Source organism: Nanorana parkeri, unplaced genomic scaffold (assembly GCF_000935625.1).
Source record: "Nanorana parkeri isolate BGI_ZX_2015 unplaced genomic scaffold, ASM93562v1 scaffold18, whole genome shotgun sequence".
NCBI classification, from domain to species: Eukaryota; Metazoa; Chordata; class Amphibia; order Anura; family Dicroglossidae; genus Nanorana; species Nanorana parkeri.
In genome coordinates this window covers 2,321,423-2,342,368 of record NW_017306286.1, presented here as the reverse complement: position 1 = coordinate 2,342,368, position 20,946 = coordinate 2,321,423, and the positions used below count along the sequence as shown (strand labels likewise).

The window sequence follows — 20,946 nt, the reverse complement described above, 5'->3', positions numbered from 1 at the left end:
GAGCTGTTTTTGGCTCGAGTTCATCTTTACGGTCACTTTCCTTTTAGATCTTTAATGTTTTACTTGAGTAGTAACAGTACATCACTTGAAAATGATTGCACTAAGCTGATTGGACAGATGTGGCCAAATCTAAATTCTTGGATACATTTGAAGTTGTCATTTTAAAAAGTATATAATTTCTTTCTTAGCACTTAGAAAGAGAGTAACACGTTGCAATAAACCTGCCAGTTTTACCTTTCATACATCTAGAATATTTGGGCCAGTGAAAAAGTGATTTCTGATGAGTTGGTATGGGTTACTTAGCTGTGGTGTACCCCACCAAATATCTTTCTTGTATATGTTGTGACCATAAACTACACAATGATATAGGGAGGTTATCTTAGATACTACCTAACATGACATGTACCTTCTAGTTGTACACTAGGTTATTCTATATTTCATGTGGACTGACCAGGCGTTGCCTTGCCTGCACATTGCTGTTTTCATGGTTCTTCCCTATCCGGAAACGAAGGCAGGGAACATAAATAGAAACCTTGCCAGCATGTCCTGCAATAAAGGGAGTTCCCTGAATATGAACAGACCGTGTATGTGCTCACCTATGACAGCATCAGCAGAGGACAGAGGTTTGTTGTGAAACCATCAAGGGGCCTTTTATTCATTCGAGACCAAGCAAAGTGCAATTTAATTGGAATAATCCCGTTGAAGATTAGGAAAGCAGGATATGTGAGTCAAGGTGACAAAAATACCCAGCCTCCTTTCCAGAATTCAATATATTCTGGTAAAAGCTACAGCTGCTTTGACTTAAAAAAAATAATATCAAATTACACAAACTATAAACTGAGGCTGCCTAATGGCACCTAAACTGTATGTGTTTTGAATGTAGACTGAAGATTAAAGTAGAACTATGAGGTGAGTGCTTTTCACTCACCTCATTGTTCTAGCCGACCTGTGACAATGAGACTGTCACAGGTCGGCTCAGTAGATCGGGAGGTGAGCGAACACATAGCGGTGTTCGCTCACCTCTCGATCCTGTCACGGCTCTCTGCCGTGACAATGGAGGGGCTGGATTCCCCCCTCCCCGTTTGATCCACCAGCGCTGACTGGTGGATCTGACGGGGGAGGGGGCGGGTACAGCTGGCTCTGCCTCTAGATAGGCAGAGCCAGCTGTCAGTCACGTAGCTGGGCGGATCCCGGCACAATTGTCGGGATCCGCTTCAGCTGCGGCGTCTCAGTATACCGCGAGCTACGGCTCGCGGTATACTGAGCGTAGGGTGACGGGAGGACGCTAGTTTGTGTCCTCCCATTACCCTAAGGAGAACTATGGGGAAAAGACTTAACCCCATAGTTCTCCTTTAACAATCTCTTATTTAGTCAACAATTTGTTTCCTTAAGGATGTGTGACTTTCAGACTTTGCATGCGTTTCAGACCTGTAGGCTACATATCTGTTATAGGTATGGTCTGTTATAGATGTTGTACCTCTTAGGCCCTATTCGTACATCGTAAATAGGCTATGGTGCATATACTGCGGATACCTGAGGCTGGATCCCTGGTATGGCAATCAGCAGCGGCCACTTAGCCTGTACAACTCAATGAATGGCTGGGGCTGTTCTGCAGCTGCAGGCATATATCTGCATACATCCCAACATCCAGTGGCTAGCTGCCTAACTGCAGGTAACCACTGATTGTGTGGATATCTGCTTACAACTGTGGACAGCCCCAGGTCCTTTCAGCCTGTCGCTAAGTGTTCTGAGTCTCTTCAATTTGATATGCACACATTGAGCCAGCTGCCTGGGTTGAGATTTTGACTCTGCTCCTTCCTACCTTTTGAGTAAAGCTTGCTATTGGCCCATCACTATGAAAGGTGACCTTAAAGGTCAGTAAGGAGCATAGGTGAAGATTTGGGGTCACCCAGAGCACTAAAATGGATCATGGACCTGATGTGCCTGCTAGGCACTCTCAGCGTGCATTAGAGGTCTACCTTCCACTTTAAGTTTGCTCTGGGGAAGGGAAGAAGGTATTCTGAGGAATCAAGCTGATCTACCCAAACAATGATATCCTATAAGTAAACAAGCATGTGGCGTTTGCAAAAAAAAAAACCTGTGCCAAGAATGCAGAGGCTGCCATTCCTTCTAAAACGGCTAGTAGCCTTGGTGTCCATGGGCCTTAATACTTTCTGAGGCACTTCACTCTGAATGTTTAATCTGCATGCTTGTTGCACGTTAGTAAATTGATATTTTTAGCCAAACATAGCCAGGCACTGGAATCATTAAGAAGCATTAGCAGCGACCATATTTCTGTCCTTTAATGCATCCTTATCAATACAAAGGTCATTGTCTGGTCAACCTGTGTGTTTGTTTTTTATTTTTATTTTTTTATTGAGTTGTAGTTTTAAAAGTTTTATAGAAAAGAAGAAAGTACATCTTCCGTTTCTCTGTTCCATTAAGCAATTAAAAAAATATTTATATGCTGCAGTCAGTTATGAGGTAGGCTGTTTTCCATAGCCACCAAGCTATATATAGCATTCAGGAGGAATGAACTGACTCTTTCTTGCTCTTGGTTTTTGCAATACACGGCTACACTGTATACTAGTTTTACAGTATTTTACACAATTCTGGGATAGTTAAAGAGACTTTCTGGTGGTTTTTGTGTGTGTATATACTGTAGTGTGTGTGTGTGTGTGTGTGTGTGTGTGTGTATATATATACACTATATTGCCAAAAGTATTGGGACACCTCTCCAAATCATTGGATTCAGGTGTTCCGTGAAATTTCCTTGCTACAAAATATTCCACGGTCACCTGTTAGTGGTATTATAACAAAGTGGAAGCAACTGGGAACAGCAAATCGGCAACGAAAAATGACAGAGCGGGGTCAGCGCATGCTGAAGCGTACAGTGCGCAGAAGTCGCCAACTGTCTGCAGAGTCAATAGTTATAGACCTCCAAACTTCATGTGGCCTTCAGATTGGCACAACAACAGAGAGCTTGATGGAATGGGTTTCCATGGCCGAGCAGCTGCATCCAAGCCTTACATCACCAAGTGGAATGCAAAGCGTTGGATGCAGTGGTGTAAAGCACGCCACCACTGGACTCTAGAGAAGTGGAGACGTGTTCTCTGGAGTGACGAATCACGCTTCTCTGTCTGGCAATCCAATGGACGTGTCTGGGTTTGGCGGATGCCAGGAGAACGGTACTTGCCTGACTGCATTGTGCCAAGTGTAAAGTTTGGTGGAGGGGGATTATGGTGTGGGGTTATTTTTGAAGGGATGGGCTTGGCCCCTTAGTTCCAGTGAAGGGAACTCTTAAGGCATCAGCATACCAAGACATTTTGGACAATTTCATGCTCCCAACTTTGTGGGAACAGTTTGGGGATGGCCCCTTCCTGTTCTGACATGACTGCGCACCAGTGCCCAAAGCAAAGTCCGTAAAGACATGGATGAGCGAGTTTGGGAGGAGGAACTTGACTGGCCTGCACAGAGTCTTGACCTCAGCACGATAGAACACCTTTGGGATGAATTAGAGCGGAGACTGCGAGCCATGCCTTCTCGTCCAACATCAGTACCTGACCTCACAAATGCGCTTCTGGAATAATGGTCAAACATTCCCATAGACACACTCCTAAACCTTGTGGACAGCCTTCCCAGAAGAGTTGAAGCTGTTATAGCTGCAAAGGGTGGGCCAACTCAATATTGAACCCTACGTACTAAGAATGGGATGCCATTAAACTTCATGTGCATGTAAAGGCAGGCGTCCCAATACTTTTGGCAATATAGTGTCCATACATATGGATCCCCTCCTGATCAGCCTGTTTCAAAGGGGCTTTAGTGCTTTGCCATAATTGCTGTAGTGTGTGGGAAAATGATTTAGGTTTTTTCTGCAACACAAGGTGACCCAGATTATTATTAATGTTATTATTATTGGTATTTATAAAGCGCATACTACACATTCATCGGTCCCTGCCCTCAAGGAGCTTACAATCTAAGGTCCCTATCTTGTATGCCCACGGGGCTCATTTAGACAGCCAATTACATTTCCAGCATGTCTTTGGAGTCTATATTTTTCCTGTATAACAACCTATTCTACCACACTAGCTATGATATGAACCTAGTGTTTTATCTCAATATTTTTGTTATAAACATTAGTACCTATTCATAAAAAAACGAATAAAAAATCCATAGTTGATGCTAACAGTGGCCAATTAAAGTCCTTTTTTTAATTTTCCCATAAGAGGAAACCATGTGGGCCAACAAATACAATGTTGTTCCTGTTTGTTTTTCTCCTTTTTTTTGTCATTTAGAGAAGGCCAGATGCTCTTGCTAATAGCCTTATTTATTTATCTTGGATGCAGTTGTCTGGAATAAGCCCTTGGACTGTACAAAACATCAGTGGAATTACTTTTTTCCTTTTCATCACGAAGTAGCAAGATCTGATCAGAGCTGAAATGTAACGGAAGCATTTAAATTTGCACAATACAAATTCAAGTCCCGATATCTACCCTCCATATGTCTCCTTTAAAATGTCTCTTTCACAAGTCAGTGATGAACTCGACTTGTATTAAAATAGATTTTCCAATTCTCAAGGTAGAGTATACTGATGCAATGTTAGCAAGGTACAGTATCTGTTACGAGGAGAGGCAGTGTTTTTAAGTATGTATTATAGTTAATTATGGGTGTTCTTTGTTTCCTAGAATTTTTTACTTGGGTCTGTTATTTTCTCATTTGCCTTAATTATGGTGGTTAAAAACAACAGGGTATTTAGGTCATGCAGTGCTGTTGCTAATGTTGGCCTTATAGTTAAATATTTCTTGCAAAATATTTGACGTGCATGCATATGCCACCCGATGCTCACCTCCAGACCTGTGCTGGCGTATCTGAATGTCAACCTGTGTCGACTCTTACCTGTTTAGTCTTAGTAAAGCTAAACTACCGGTAGCTCAAGTGTCAAAAGCCTGTTTTCAGAGTCTTCTTCAATATCTAATGTTTTTTTAGCTGTTTGAAGTGTGACCACTGGGTTCCTTAAAGTTTCCTCAGATACACAATTGTGCTTTAAATACTGGAACTACTTCCTATTTCTAATATGGCAGTTTACACGTATGCCATTCCAACTTCCCACTTTGATATTTGTATAGTTTCATTCGGCCTTTCTGAGATTCCACATTTTTAGTTATTTTAAAACCTGGTTTTATCAGTTAGCTTGAAAAGGTATAGGAGGGGGGAAAACGTACAAGTAGTTGTAATAAATCATCAATCACTAATAAAATGTAAAAGAAAGGCTGAGACCATAAATTCCGACCTTCTGCTGTCACCTTATTTTATATATCTGGATGCAAATTTTCCAATAAACGGTGCAATATTATGCAAACAGTCGCTTTTAATGAGTCTGAGGTGACACTAAGCTGTCATTTCAGACACCTGCGTGCTGTCCCCAGGGCAGGTGGGGTGGAAAGTAGTTCCAGCGTTACCACAGCAGCAGTTGTGACATATGAGCAGCAAGAATACAATGATACATACATCACAATCTATTATACATGAGGCAGTGATGCATCATCCTGGAAATGAACAAAATGCAAATGTCGAGATTATAACGAACACAACATTTGCTATAGAAGACAGTGGACATACCTTTTATTAGAAAAGAATACCTCTCTCAACAACACAGATTTGTTTTAGCTCTGGGAAGAAGAAGCCATTTAACCCAAGTGTAACTAGTTAACCATTGTACCATAAAAGTTCAAAGAGCGGGGTGTTAAAGTGACACTAAACTCAAGTTAAATCTTAAAAATGCATTCAAGTACCTTAGCCAGTAACACAAATGTAGCTTTATTCTTTAAACACTATAAAAAAAGAAAACATATTATCAAAGGTAACTTCTAAGGTGCACAACAGGACATATATCTGTATTCCAGGTTTACTACATAGATTAATACAATAATAAACATACCAAAAAAAGGAAAAGAAAATCAATATTACATTTTTGCAGCGGCCGGCCTCAGCGAGAACAAGTTGCCCTCTTCTTCTTTTCATCTATTGTTCTCAGGGTATCATTGGAAATCATCCTCTCAGTACTGTATACCACGGTGTCAAAATAAAAGATTGCATAAGCTTATGATTTGTAATAATCGGCTGAAGATCAATGAAGGATCCTCATTTCAAAAAACCTTTGGGCCTGCGTATCCTTACTAGGCATTGTCTCAGTCCAATCACTTTAAATTACAAACATCAACTTTCTCAAGAAAAAGGTTAGAGAGGGTGGTTCAGAATGTATCCATTGATGCAAAATTGTTTTCTTTCCCACCGATGATATAATAGACAATAACTTTCTACATCCAGTCGTAATTTTCACTGCATGCAAATCTAAGATGTTACATAATCGCACATCTGCATAAAAGTGAATATTTCACATTTCATAAATGGAAAGTTCCCTGAAACAGCTGCAAAAGTTAACACTTTATGATCAGTGGTTGAAATAAAAGACTTAACTGTTGAGAGTCCCTGCGTTGCCCATTACGTAAAAAGCTGATTTCTAGACGCATGGAGGAAATCTAAATGTTTCCAGAAAGGAAGGCACAAAGAGGAATGGCTATTTAACTGATGTCTGTCTCTGAACAGTCCAACATTGAACAGTCCAACCAAAATATAAAAGAGGGTTTGAGATGACTTCCTCAGGCAGATATTGTCTATGCATATGAAGTATGTATACAAGATTAAGATCAGGTACTAGATTCTGGTGCAGGTCGGAGTCTGTATAACTACTCGTACCATGGATCCAACAATTTCGGGAAGAGTCTTATTAATCAAATTTACCCTCCCCATATACAGAATGTCAAAGTAAGGTGGGACCACTTATCTAATAATTCCAGTAAAGCTCTCAACATTTTTTTAATCTTATTTGTGTATTACTCATTTGTAGATCATCAAAATCATCTCTGAATTGGTGCTGACACTGCCCTGCCCTGCCTTCTGGAGAGTGGCTACTTTTGTTCCCCATGCTCCCTGTGTGTGTTGTAAAGTAGCCTCCACTCCCATGATGAACTATAACTTCAATACAAATAAGTAAACTAAACATGAGATTGTAGTCCATCACAGGCGCGAGCTTGGAGTGGTGGCTACTTTACAACACATTGACCGTGCATATGCTTATCAAATCAGTGCCATGGCAAAGGCATGTCGTAATCAATGCAGCTAAAGGTGGTCCAACAACATCTTAGAGTGTGAGTGTGTGTGTGTGTATGAATGAATATATATGTGTATATATATATATATATACACATACTGTATATTTATCTATATCTATCTACAAATATTTTCTACAGATCTAATGGTGTGTTGCAGACATCAAAAGCATGCAGCCTTTCGATCCCATGAAAGCCTTCATGCTTAGTTTCTGTAAATGTGACACAGACTGAGGCCTAGAATAGAAAAGTTATGCAGAAGCAGGATTTTATCGTCATACAGGTTTTTTTTTCATATTACCCTGCAAGCTTGTTTTATAATATACCTAATTTTTTGCAGAATTCTTTTTAATACTGTATGTGTTTGGTATTGTGCATTAAAAAATATCTGGTGATGAACTAGAACAGAAACCTGACCTTCTGGAGGGTGGTATGTTGACCATGCTCCCAAATATTATCAATGCTTCTCATATTGCTCACGATAAATCAATACACCTACTTGAACCAAATGTACATACTGAGGGGAATTTATCACAACTGGAGCAGACAAAATCTGGAGCAGCCGTGCATGGAAACCAATCAGCTTCTCTCTTTCATTTTCAAATCTTACCTGAACAAACTGATGGCAGAAGCTGATTGGTTCCCCCCCCCACTGTATATATGTCCTTCTGTACTTTTACTGAAGACCATGATAATAGAACTACTTGCATCATCGTACAGCAGAGAAAAAAAGGCACAGTAACTAAAAGATTAGATTCTAAATAAAAATGGTAAAACCTAGCTAGCTCGTCCTAAGAATTAGTGAGAGAATATTCTACCTTTTTTTTAATATAATATTTTAATTTATTAGAACTTGTGTATTCAACCAAGTGAATCCACAGATTCTAAGCTCTGTCCTCAGAAACCCTCCGTTTCAGCCTGCAGCCAAGCTGCTAGTGTGTTTTGCTAAACCAATATGTAATTATGTGCTTTGTGAGGAGCAAAGCAAAAATCTTGGAAGTGTTGGTTAGTAGTACTTGGATGTTTAATTTACCTGGATACTCGTTCTTTCTATTCTAGGCGAGTTGCCATTGTCCCTTGCGGCTTGCACCAACCAGCCTGATATAGTACACTACCTGACAGAGAATGCTGACAAGAAGGCAGACCTGCGTCGCCAGGACTCCAGGGGCAATAATGTCTTACATGCATTGGTTGCTATTGCTGACAACACTCGAGAGAATATAAAATTTGTCACCAAGATGTATGACCTTCTGGTCATTAAATGTGCCAAACTGTATCCTGATTGTAGCCTGGAGGCATTCCTGAACAATGATGGCATTTCTCCCCTAATGATGGCTGCAAAGCTTGGTAAAATTGGGGTGAGTATTCCACTGGGTAACCATGTATGATTTTGATACTTTGTGGGATTTTTTCATTTTGTTTAGAGTAGGGGACAGTTAGAATCCTTCCAGGGTTTTTTTTTCTTTTGTGCCAGCTGTGTGCCATTGGGGATATTTCTCTTGATTTCCTGTGCTAGTGGCAGCATTGTCATTGTGGTAGGTAAAGGCAGTCTCCAGTGGGGACTTGTACTGCAAGAAAAGCTAACCAAGTTTCTTCCCTTAAGTAGTCTATACACGCAGTGAATTTAGTATATTTCTTGATAAACGGGCTAAAGTTCAATGTGTGGGTGCTGCTGTTGGCACCCTCCCGCCTGGCATCCCTCGATCACCTGACCAACGGATCCGATTGGAAAATTCTCAGCCAAACGGAACGGACTCCATTCTGGCAATGCAAGAAAAACAGTGGGGGATTCCTCGATTAACACTCATAAGCGTTGATGGAGGAATCTGTTCTATTTCTTTTTTTCTACATTAATAGAACGGTGTATACCCAGCTTTACCATACTAATGCTGTTCTGATTGTGTCCCTGTCAGGGAGATCTTCTCTCACTTTCTGTCCTGATGACAAATTTGAAAGTGTGGGTGTTACCATGGTGAATGGGCAGTTTAGATAAGGGAGGCTAGGCAGGGTGTGTAAGTGTACGTTTTCTGAAAGCACACTTACTCTTTAAAGCATAACTAAACCCAAGAACATTTCTAACACGTACAGAAAATACCGGTTTATCATGCCAGAAAGCAGTGTCCTTGTCACTTCCTGTGAGATGAACTGGAATCAAAAAAGTCTCCTATTTTTTGTGTGTAAACCACTAATCCCATCACCCCACGTGTAATGGAGATGAACAAAGACATGTTTGAAGTCCATTCGGGGTGACAGCCATGGCTCCCTCTATAGATACTATGGAGGAGTGAGTATAGGCACCCTAGGAGAGGAGTTGTGTTATTCCCAAGATTGCCAGGTGAAAATAAAGGGAGTAAAAAAACTCTAAAAACTAATGCAGCCACCACATCAAGGGACTGGTAAGCTGCAGTTTATAAAATGTTAGTTTTTGGGTATGGATACGCTTTAAAGCTAATGTGGCGGTATTAACAGCCAGGCAACTGAAATGATCACAAGGTCAGCAGTGGCAGTTACATTGTTTCGTTACACATATTTAATGCATGTGTATATTCAGTAAAAAATAAACAAAAAAACAACCCAAACCGTTTTTCAGTTATATCTGATTCCAAAAACTTCTGAAAAATAATCGTTATATTGGTATTTTGCTGCCCCCTTGTGGTATTATTGAAGATTGCATACTAAATTCAAATTTTGTTAGTAGAACATGACATGTCAGCATTTTCTTACCTGTTTTACCTCCAAAATACTTTGCCAATAAATCTGAAGTTTTATTTTGTAATATGTCTGACTATATTAATTACCAACAGTTATAATTGGGTGGTGCACTTCATGTATGTTTGCATTTTTGATAAAGAATATACTTCTTTATTAAACAGCAGCCAAAACATTTGTTTTCAGTTTAGTTTAACGTGTTGCATTTATAACTTTATTGAATCTATCATTAGTAATTGAGACATTGGCTGACTTTATTTTTATGTCCCTTCTAGATATTTCAACACATAATCCGCCTAGAGATAAAGGATGAAGATGCCAGGCATTTGTCTCGTAAGTTTCGAGACTGGGCCTATGGCCCTGTTTACTCCTCTCTGTATGATTTGTCATCCCTAGACACGTGTGGTGAAGAAGTGTCTGTGCTGGAAATCTTGGTTTACAACAGCAAAGTTGAGGTAAGAAGAGCACATTTTTGTTTGTCTTCAGGATTTAGTCTATGAACTTGTCTATCCAGTGGTGGCAGTATATCTTAATGAAACACATTTAAAAAATGATTAAAAACCTTATATGTCCTTAAAGTATTTAAAGGAGAACTATGGGGTCAGGGTTTTTCCCCATAGTTCTTTTAAGGGTCACGGGAGAACACAACTAGCGTTCTCCCGTGACCCAAAGCTCAGTATACCGCGTGCTACAGCTCGCGGTATATTGAGACGCCGCAGCCAGGACGGATCCCGACAGTAGTGTCTGGATCCACCCAGCTGCGGGATTGACTCCTCCAGTGGCAGAGCCAGCTGTGCCCGCCCCCTCCCCCGTCCGTTTCGCCAGTCAGCGCTGGAAAATCAGACAGGTGAGGGGGGAATCCCTGCAGGGGGCCGTGAGTGACAGTCATGGCTCTCTCCAAGGATAGATCGAGAAGGTAGCTAGTGACAGTATGTGTTCGCTCACTTCCCGATCTACTGAGCCGACCTGTGACAATTTCATTGTCACAGGTCGGCTCAGACTATGAGTGAAAATCGCCTCATAATTCTCCTTTTAAGAACAAACATTTTTTAGCATAAGTTTCAGTTGCAGTTTTGTGTGCCTTTGCCGTATTTTAAAATTTACAAATATTTTGTTATTAGTACCTCGATACAGTTTTATCTTTTAAGATTTAGTAGGAGTCTTGTAAATATGTTTTTGTTTCTTTGTGTGCTAATAATGATTTTAGTGCATCAAAAATAAACATTTGTGCCACGGCTGTGGGACCTACAAAACTAGTACCACCATTTTTATTTTATTTTACTGGTCCTGTGCTTTCAAAAAATATGTGGTGGTGGTGGTAGCGGGGATTGCTTTACAAACTCTGAAAGCTGCAGTTGAAAATTAAAAAATCAAAGTGGTTAAAAGTGAAGAGCAGGGCCTGGCAGCAAAAGGGTTAAATTATGTGGGGGGAAAAAAAAATAAATTTGTAGACCATGTAGTCATAGGGATTCATTAAGCGCTGCACAAACTGTTGGCGCTATATAAATACTATGTAATAATAATAATAATAATAAAAATAATTTAGCTCCTCCTAGATGGAACTGACAAGTTTAGGAATTTCCCATACTCACCAGTGCCATCCTAGGGTGCTAGTGCCATGCGAACGGCATTCGGCTGGCTATACACTGGGTAGAGCTTTAATGAATGAACCCCATAGAGTTATTGGTTATACGGACACTGCTAGTTTTGGTTTGGGAATCCTTGTATCAATAACCTCTGTTTATAATAGAGTTACAAGGCACATGTAGCGTTTCCTAACATTCTTGACTATAAGGCCCCATTCACACACAAATCGGCCTGCACGTACAGCTCCGTGCGGGTTTTCTGGCCGGGACGCATACATGTTCCATTCCGGCGGCGTATGAATACGATCACCCGCACCCCTACGGACCTGCAAATGAGGTGAGCGTAGGGGGGCGTACTGCCGCGTAGCCCCATAGAGAAGGACGAGGGATGCGTTCTAATCACACGCAGCACCTGTCCTTCCCGGCAGCTACTTGGTACGGCCCCGCACGCAGCACGGAGCTGTACGTGCAGGCCGATTCGTGTGTGAATGAGGCCTAAAGAATATAATGATCTGAAAGTGGCTGGTGAGATATTTGACTTGCTGCACTGTCATAAACTTAAGACTTGGCATTGATAACCACAGTTCATGTTCATCCAGATCTCTCTCCAACCTCAGAAGCATGCTGAATTGTGGCCAGTATATTTAGAACACATGTATGGGATACACCTCATCACCAGCACTTCTTATGAGCTCTAATAGTGGTAATAAGGCTGATAAACGGGGACTGATTAAGTATGTGTTTACTGCAGCCAGTTAATGTTCTCTAACACAGCAGTTCATTGGGAAAATGGCAGAAGTGACAAATTGCCAGGCCTGGTCTGCTATACATTTATGTTAATGCTCTGAATATGGTGGGTTTATACACAAATGGTACCTATAGTAATAACATAGATATGTATTAATTGCTCCGTTTCTAAGTGCTTATGATTTCAGAGCAGAACGGTCAGATATTTTTGTCTTTCTCCCATGCAGAACCGCCATGAAATGCTAGCAGTTGAACCCATTAATGAACTGCTGAGAGACAAATGGAGGAAATTTGGGGCTGTCACATTCTATATCAGTGTTATCTCCTATCTCATTTCCATGATCATCTTCACCTTAATAGCATATTACAGGCCAATGGAAGGCAAAGTGAGTGTAAAAATTAAGCCATAACGTTAACACTTGTTAAAGCAAAGACCTGCAGAACCTGAGTGGAAAGTGATCTCCTGTAATGTATTTCGGCAAACATTTCCCAAATGCATTAGGTGGAAGAAGTATGGATTTCTGTGTGTTTTGTTTGTTCCCTGAAAAGAGTTTAGCATATAAAGGCAGATATTACTTTTGCATTTAAGCAAATGTAATAAGGCAAATGTATTTTTCCACATGAACAAACTATATATCAGTACCTGCTTTTCTCCTCCCAGTTCCAGGGCATTCCTTTTGTGAACTGTTGCCCAAAATGTAACTGCATACTCAGGATGAGGCCTTACTGTTTCTTTATAAAGAGGCAAAAATGTCTCTCCTCTCCTATCTTTCACTCTCTCTTTTCTCTTCTTACTTTCTCCTCCCTCTTGATCTCTGTCTCCTATATATCTCTTTCTGTATTCCTTTTAATGTAAAGTGCTGAGCAAAGTTGCCCTATATAAATCCTGTATATTAATAATGATCTCTTTCTCATTTAAAAGCTGCATTGCATGCTGTTATAATGGCTTATATTGCATTTAAAGATCCATCTCCATTATTGAGCCAATCAGTTTTAACCTCGTAGATTGTATATTACAAATACAGAACATAAGATTTATCTACAATGAACCCCATTTGTCAGAGTATGAAGCATTAATTGCCACCCTTTCCACTATGCATTCTTTAAGCCAAATTTCTGTCTGTTCATAGTGGTAAATTTCTTACCCTATAGATTCTAATTGACACATTAAACAAGAACTCTGGGCAGAAGAAACTGTAACCCTTGCAGTAGAGCTACCCACGCACTGCAAAGGTTAAGTGCTCATTTTCGTCTGTTGGATGTGATGACTTTAGGATTCTTAGACCACTGGAGCAGAGGGGGAGAGAGGCTAGAGGGAGTGGTCTAGCAGCCACGGTCCAGATGAAATCTGTATTTGCTGCAAGGGTTAATGTTTAATATCCCCAGAATTCTTCTTTGACTATCTATGAGGAACACATCAGTAAAGTCTAAATATACTCCATCCTTAGCCATATGTTAACTACTTCACCTGATGTGTGATTCTAGACAATAGACCTTCTATATGTACATCTCTGAGATATGGCAGATTCACTACAGTCATGGTAGAATGGTTACATATTCAAACGGCAAACTATTATCCTATTGATTTGTTTTGTTGAAGTAGTACCTGCTTTGAATGACCCAAGGAAAGTGTGCTTTTAACAAATCAGTACGTGACTCTTGTTTTCTTACGTGACTCTTGTTTTCTTTTGTTTAGCCACCCTACCCATACAATACCACAATTGATTATCTGCGGCTAGCAGGAGAGCTTCTTACACTTGTTACAGGAATATTTTTCTTTTTTTCCAATGTAAGTATATACATCTACTCCTTTGCAATAATAGAGAGGGAGAGAGAGAGTCCGCAATCCGGTTATATTAAAATTGTCTTATCGGTGCTTTCCATTCAAAGCTACTGTTTCCCTAGTCACTGCTGTGCAGGTGTGAACTTGTATAGTCTGTTCATTTGTAACTGCGGTGTGAGAAAAAATGAATGCCCCACTTGTGATTTGCACGAAAGAAGAGCAGCGTGCACAGGGGTGTGGAAATTTTTGAAAAAACTACTTGTCCAACGGCTAAAGCAGGGGTTAAATCTACTTGTCCTTCATGACAATCTACTTGTCTCAATACAAAAAAAAAAAAGTTTTAAAAGTTTAAAACTAGGCATGCACCAATACCAGTTTTTGGGTATCGAGTACGAGTACCAATATTTTGCTTTCAGTACTCACCGATACTCGTGAGACATGGAGCAGGCTTCCCAGTCAATCAGGAAGCCGGGCGGCCAATCATCATCGAGCCAACTTGCTAGCCAATCAGGAAACCTGGGGGAGAGTAATGACCTGATTGGCCGGGAAGATGGCTCGATGCTGATTGGCGGCCAATCAGCAAAGAGCTGGCTTCCCGGCCAATCACCTGACCACGCTGACCAATGAGTGCTTGCAATTTGCTAGCAAAATTCAAAATGCATAGGGCAGGAATGCGCTGGACATTACAAGGTAAGGACACCTGTACTGGCGGAGGGTAAGGACTGTTTGCAGAAAGTTAAGTATAGCTGGCAGGTGGGGGGGGGTAGAAGAGACCGGGCCAGATTTGATCGGGTAATTCCATTTTCCCGTATTACCTGGGAAAGTGAACTTACCCTTTAATGCACATTGTGTGTGTGAGAGATTTCTGCTGCCAGGTACCACAATATGGCACACAGTGAAATGGCAGCAGAAATTCGCTTCATACAAGTGATCTGATTAGATCACTTGTATGAAAACGAACGGCGGCTCCACAATATACATTTAACTCTGCTTGTCCGGAGCAGGGCTGAATGTATTAAAAAACTACTCACCCGGCGCCCGAAACTGCCTGTCCCGGGCGTCGGGCGATAGGAATTCCACACCCCTGGTGCAGTGATTAGTTTTTTTGTGGTCTGAGGGTGTGCCTGGTGCCGTTATTTATTGAAGACTTTGTGTGCAGTATGGAGAAAGTGTTTTTTCGTGAAGAAGTGTGTATGAATGGATAGAGAATTTCAAGAAAATCACACAAGTGTTAGCCATCAAGAAGGAGCCCGTCCACAGCTTATGACATCATTAAGTGTGATGAAGAATTGAAGACACCGATGCATTCGTGGCTTGCAGCTCATCCTAAAACTAAAAATATAATGTTTTAATGAGGGAATACAAAAGCTTGTTAACAGATGGACAAAGTGTATTGAAAAGCAAAAAGATTATGTCCAAAAATTATGTATTTGTTTCTAAAAGTTGATTTAAAATAAATACTACAGCCAGAGTGCAGGTAATTTTTGCCTCGCCCTCGTATATTTTTCCCCCAACTTGTTGGGAGGAGAGAGGGCCTCAAGCGTTTTTTCACCCAGTGCTGACAGTGGCACACGCATGTTACTTTTCGCACTTACTTGCAAGGAAGTACTCATTATCAACCCCTAGTAGTTGACCAACGTGATACTCCAAATAGAGGCTTTTACCTTTGTTATCCATTATCTTGCTATGCATTGTAGCGATAGGCAATGAACAATGGTGCTAAGAAAAATCTATGAAAAATTCTCCAGCCCACTCGGTCATTGTCTTCTTTTTCTTCCCTGCAATCCCAAGGCTGTTTAGCTTGCACCACCATAACTTCCTCTATTGCACTTTTTCACATTCATCTTCCTGTCTTTATGATTCGATAACTGTAGCCTGGTAAACGGAAAATTTGAGGTGTTGCCCATAACTACCACTCATTTTTGAGATAAGCCATGATTGGTTGCTTTGGGTAATGGTCCTTTTTTCCCTAGATGCTATAAATTGGTCTGTGGGTCTCTTACCTGCAGAATTATGAAGGCCAGGGTGGGTGGGAGGTAAGGCAGATTCTATAGAAGCTTTGATTAGGAGATTATGTGGGAGGGAGGGAGGAAGGGAAGGTGCTATTCCACGTGGACCTGTGTTTTTAATTCTTGCTTAATAAATGTCAGCGCTCCAGAAAGACTAACCTCGGTCTTATAAATTTGTTTTTTTAAGCTAAAAGACCTATTTACGAAGAAGTGTCCGGGTGTAAATTCCTTGTTAATAGATGGATCTTTCCAACTGCTTTAGTAAGTTTTCCTTTCCTATATTAAAAGCATGTTTTTGGCATGTGGTATGAACATGAATTGTTATTGTCAAAATCTGATGTGCTTCTATTTATAGGTCACCAAGTGCTGTCTGTTAACTATAAGACAGCCATTGCTTTCTACTTACAGGGCTGAGCCATTAACTGAAGCATTGTTATTATCTCGCTGAGTTTTACATGTCTTCCCATCTTCAGCTTCATCTATTCAGTACTCGTCATCGTCTCGGCTGCTCTGTACTTGGCTGGCATTGAAGCGTACCTGGCTGTAATGGTGTTTGCCTTGGTTTTGGGGTGGATGAATGCACTATACTTCACTAGAGGTTTGAAGCTCACTGGGACGTACAGCATTATGCTGCAAAAGGTATGTAAAAAAAACTTTGAGCAGCCAACTTTACACCCCAAAAATATGTTTTACAGGCATGTTATAGTGACTATATTTGAACAATCTTAATTAGACTTAGTGAACATTGTCAGGGCTCAGTTATTTTGTACTGAGGTGTGTCTGGCGTGGCTATTCTATGACAATTTTGTTCAGCAAACAGTTGCTGTCAGGTTATCCTGACAGATGAAAGCCTCCTTATTTGTTCAATCAGAGAAAATTATTTACTGATCTCAGCCCTTTGTTATATTTTGTTGTGCTCAGCCATGCAGGGTTTTACAGTAATTTGGGTTCATGACCTCATTGCGCAAGTATGCATCTGTTAATTTTACCCTGTACTAAAATTACAATAGTTTATTGATTCTAAGGTTTCCATTGTGCAGTGTACACATGATCCCTGTAGAAGAATTTCAGCATTATTAATGATAGGTTGTCTTTTTAGATTTAGTATGATACTGTGCATCTGAATTGGATTTGAAATAGTATGTTTGCACTTTCATTGTACAATGGTGTGGAATATGCCGACATCGTTTAAATTTAAAGAAAAAGTGCACTTTCTGAGAAACTGCACGTATTCTTCAGGCCCCTTCCACTGCGCAGGTGCGGACAGCAATGAGAGGAGTTTGATGCTGAATGTAAACAAATGCAGGAGTCCCTGGGTGCTGGATCTCAGTAAATATGCATCTATGGAGAGGAAGGGTGGGCTCTGTGATGTCGGCATAGGTGGGGGCAAAAAGTGCACTTTCACTACAGTAGCTTCTATTACACTAACACTCTGGCTGCTTAGTACCCCCTTTTTTAGAAAGGGGGGCTTGCTTCTCCAAGAGCCCCCTTATTGATCCTTCTAAAGCTAGGCATACATCAGTAGAATTGCGATAAAATGAATGTTCGTTCACTTTTTCTAATAGTATATGGGGATGAAAAAATGGAAGGAGCAGGATGAAAAGCTTTTCTTAGTGAACTAAATTTTAACATTGAATGTGATTTTTCTTTTGGGAAACGCCACTAATTCAAAAATTGAATGTTAACGTCAAATGAAATTTTAAAACAAAATTCATCAAATTTGTCAAGTCTCTGATGGCATTACTGAATGCTCTGATGAGATTTTTCTTTTTTTTGTTGGGATGAAAATCTACCAGTGATCAGTTTTAGCCTGCTGGCCATAGTTGGAAGGTCATACTGTGCGTTATGGTTTAAATTAGAGGTGTACCGAAATAGAAATTTTAAAACCGAACAGAAATAAAAAAAATTGTCAGGCCGAAACCGATACCGAAAATGTTTTTATTTTAATTTTTTCAAATATTTTATTTTAATTTATTTTTTATAAACTTTCAAAAAATTATATTTTATTTTTATTCATTTTTTATTAAATATTTGTATTTTTTACTTCACTTTTAGGGGCTTTGGGGAAATATTAGGGGTCTAAACAGACCCCTGATATTTCCCTTTTAAAATAGAAAAAGAGATTGAGAACACATAGTCCTCAATCTCTTTTTTTCTGTATCCCCTGTTATAAGTGAACAGGAATCCTCTATACTGAGTGTTTCTGTTCATTGATAACATGAGGACATGATATGTTTACTATAACTACAATTATGAATGAACAGGAGGTGATGTAGATCACTTCCCATTCATTCATAATTGAGGCTATAGTCAACATGCTACCGTATGTCCTCCCAATTATCTACAAACACTCAGCGATCACTGATCACTGAGCGGTGTGGGAGGAGAAACACCAGCCGCTCACAGCGCTCTCCTCACGCAGCTCTCGGCCGGCTGTCACTTTCTCTCCTCCCCGCTGCGACACCGAGCAGCGCCTAGTGGGGAGGAGAGAAACCTGGGATGTGCCGATGTATCGGCAGGAAAATGGCACTTTCGGCATTTAGCCAAAAGTGCAATTTTTGGCCGATATGTTTCGGAGGCTGATTATATCGGTGCATCCCTAGTTTAAATGAAAAGTCCTAGATGACTTTTCACATAAAATCTTAGAGATTGTGAATTCTGAAAACACAGGATGTTCCTCAAACCCATGGTAGCAGAGAACCTGAACCTCATTCCTATTTAACTGAAGTGTAATGCGTAGTATTCACTGCACCTTCATTGCCTACTGTTACAGCCGGTGACTGATTGTGAGCTGAATTTCTTTTCCTGGAATGCATTCTGTATATGTTCCCAAGGACACCCTGGAAACGGAGTGCGTTTGACATCACAATACTAGAGGGTGGGGGGTGTCTTCCTACAAAGGTGGGTGATGCTCATGTGACTGTTTGTTGCTTTGTTTTCTATCATTTTCAGTAAAAATTTGCTTTGTCTAAAGGACCTTACAGTCCCAGATTTTTCACAGCGGACTGTTTACTCTGTTATTTTTGACGTTATCAAATATATTCCCCCAGACCTAGTAAGTGTAGAATCTCTGTTTATCTGAATGTTTCCTAATGTGCCTAAGTTGGTCTCCTCCTTCTGTGTTCTAGATCCTATTTAAGGACTTGTTCAGATTCCTTTTGGTGTACCTGCTCTTCATGATTGGCTACGCTTCAGGTAACACAAAGAATATTCACTGGAATCATTCTTGGTAGCCTTGTCTTTACTCGCACAAGCTTAAACTGCACAAATGACTAGAAGTGTTTATCCAATTTTTCTCTGCATCTTTCAAATAAATGAATTTGACAATACAATAAAAATGTAATGTCTTAGATTTATTATGACAAAATGCTGCAAAAGTGATTGGAAGGCATCCACTTTCATGGCTCTCACTACAATTGCTGAAATCTGATTGCGGTTACATCATAGATCTTTGTACAGTAGAATTACGAAAATATGTTTAAAATGCATATTTTATTTGTGGAAAGACAACTGATTTGCCACCTATTTAGTACCAGCGTTGTCAGATCAGTTTGATTGGTCCTGGATCTGTGTTGTGACACAGAGTGGCATGCTGCCTGGACTGGTCGGCAGATAGCAAGGCATCTAGCTACTAGGCTGACTTTAGAACAGACCTGGCAGTACTGAAACTGAAGTAAGGGGCACTCTGTTGTGAGGGATGGCAGATATTTATATGCCAGCTTTGTTTAATGCTTTTCAGATGTTTTGACTGTGCAAGTGACTATGCAAAGCCTTCTTGATCGCCTTTTTGTAGTTTTTTTTTCCTCCCCAACATTAACATGGGAACAGTTGACATACCATATTTCTTTATGCCTCGGTTTAAAGAAAACCACAGTATTTCTGGTTACATATAAACTAAACATAGGCAACGTCGGCTTGTAAATGATGAGACACTTGTATTTTCTAATGACACAGCAGGGATATTTTCATTTTCAGTTGTGGCGTTTTTGATGTTTCAGTTGAAAAAGTAATTGTGCTTTTGGCAGAGTAAATAATAGGGTTGGAGTTACAAATTAAAAAGTAGCTGTATGTTACTGAACATTATACGATAGTTTGCTATGAAGACACACCATGCATTGCAGATATTTATGGTCATGGTTCTAATTCTTGACTTCTTTGTATAGCTCTGGTGTCCCTGCTGAATCCATGTCCTTCACAGGAGAGTTGCAGTGGTCAAGGCCCAAATTGTACAATACCCGCATATCCGTCATGCCGAGACAACAGCACCTTTAGCAAGTTTCTCCTGGATCTCTTCAAGTTAACCATAGGAATGGGAGATCTAGAAATGATCGAAAGTGCCAAGTACCCAGCTGTCTTCATTATACTCTTGGTGACCTACATCATTCTCACTTTTGTCCTTCTCCTTAACATGTTAATCGCTTTAATGGGGGAAACAGTTAGCCAGGTTTCAAAGGAAAGCAAACAGATCTGGAAGTTACAGGTAATAATACTGTCAAATACTCTCATTTGCCACTACCTTCCTCCCCGGATCTCCTTACAATCTTTTCCCCCCCCCCCCTCTTAATAAACACCTTACATATACATTCAGGCTGGTCTGGTGACCTTGCAGGTCCTTCTTTCTCTTTAGTGGTGGTGAGCAGTCCCTTTTCTTGGACTGAGGGACACTCGCATAATGATATGTCACCGTTGCTTTGTCCAGAAGTACTATGGATCCTGGCTGCTGATGCAAGGAGTGGGTACATGACAGCCAGGGTCCACAGGAACCTTCACCTTCCGTCCTGTATACATAAAAGGAAGTGAAAGCTAAGCTCTCCAGAGTGAGGAAAATCTCCCTTTTGGATTTTTCTCCTAATATTCAGTCCTGGGTACTTTGTTCTCTAGGAGAAATAGAGGTAATCTCCCTAGCTCTGACAAAGACAACAATAAAAACCTGACCCTCATAA

The 20,946-nt window shown here is 40.4% G+C and overlaps 1 protein-coding gene across 2 annotated transcripts in view; it reads left to right on the top strand.

Annotated features, from left to right (window-relative positions):
• The window catches only part of TRPV4 (transient receptor potential cation channel subfamily V member 4), a 66,374-nt gene that overhangs the window by 33,846 nt on the left and 11,582 nt on the right, over positions 1 to 20,946 (top strand). For both annotated transcript variants that reach the window (XM_018560982.1, XM_018560975.1), the window contains exons 6-13: positions 8,229 to 8,527; positions 10,154 to 10,333; positions 12,439 to 12,597; positions 13,908 to 14,000; positions 16,191 to 16,264; positions 16,477 to 16,642; positions 19,132 to 19,198; positions 20,167 to 20,483. In XM_018560982.1, coding sequence (XP_018416484.1) covers positions 8,229 to 8,527; positions 10,154 to 10,333; positions 12,439 to 12,597; positions 13,908 to 14,000; positions 16,191 to 16,264; positions 16,477 to 16,642; positions 19,132 to 19,198; positions 20,167 to 20,483 — 1,355 coding nt within the window. The remainder of the gene's footprint in view (positions 1 to 8,228; positions 8,528 to 10,153; positions 10,334 to 12,438; positions 12,598 to 13,907; positions 14,001 to 16,190; positions 16,265 to 16,476; positions 16,643 to 19,131; positions 19,199 to 20,166; positions 20,484 to 20,946) is intronic.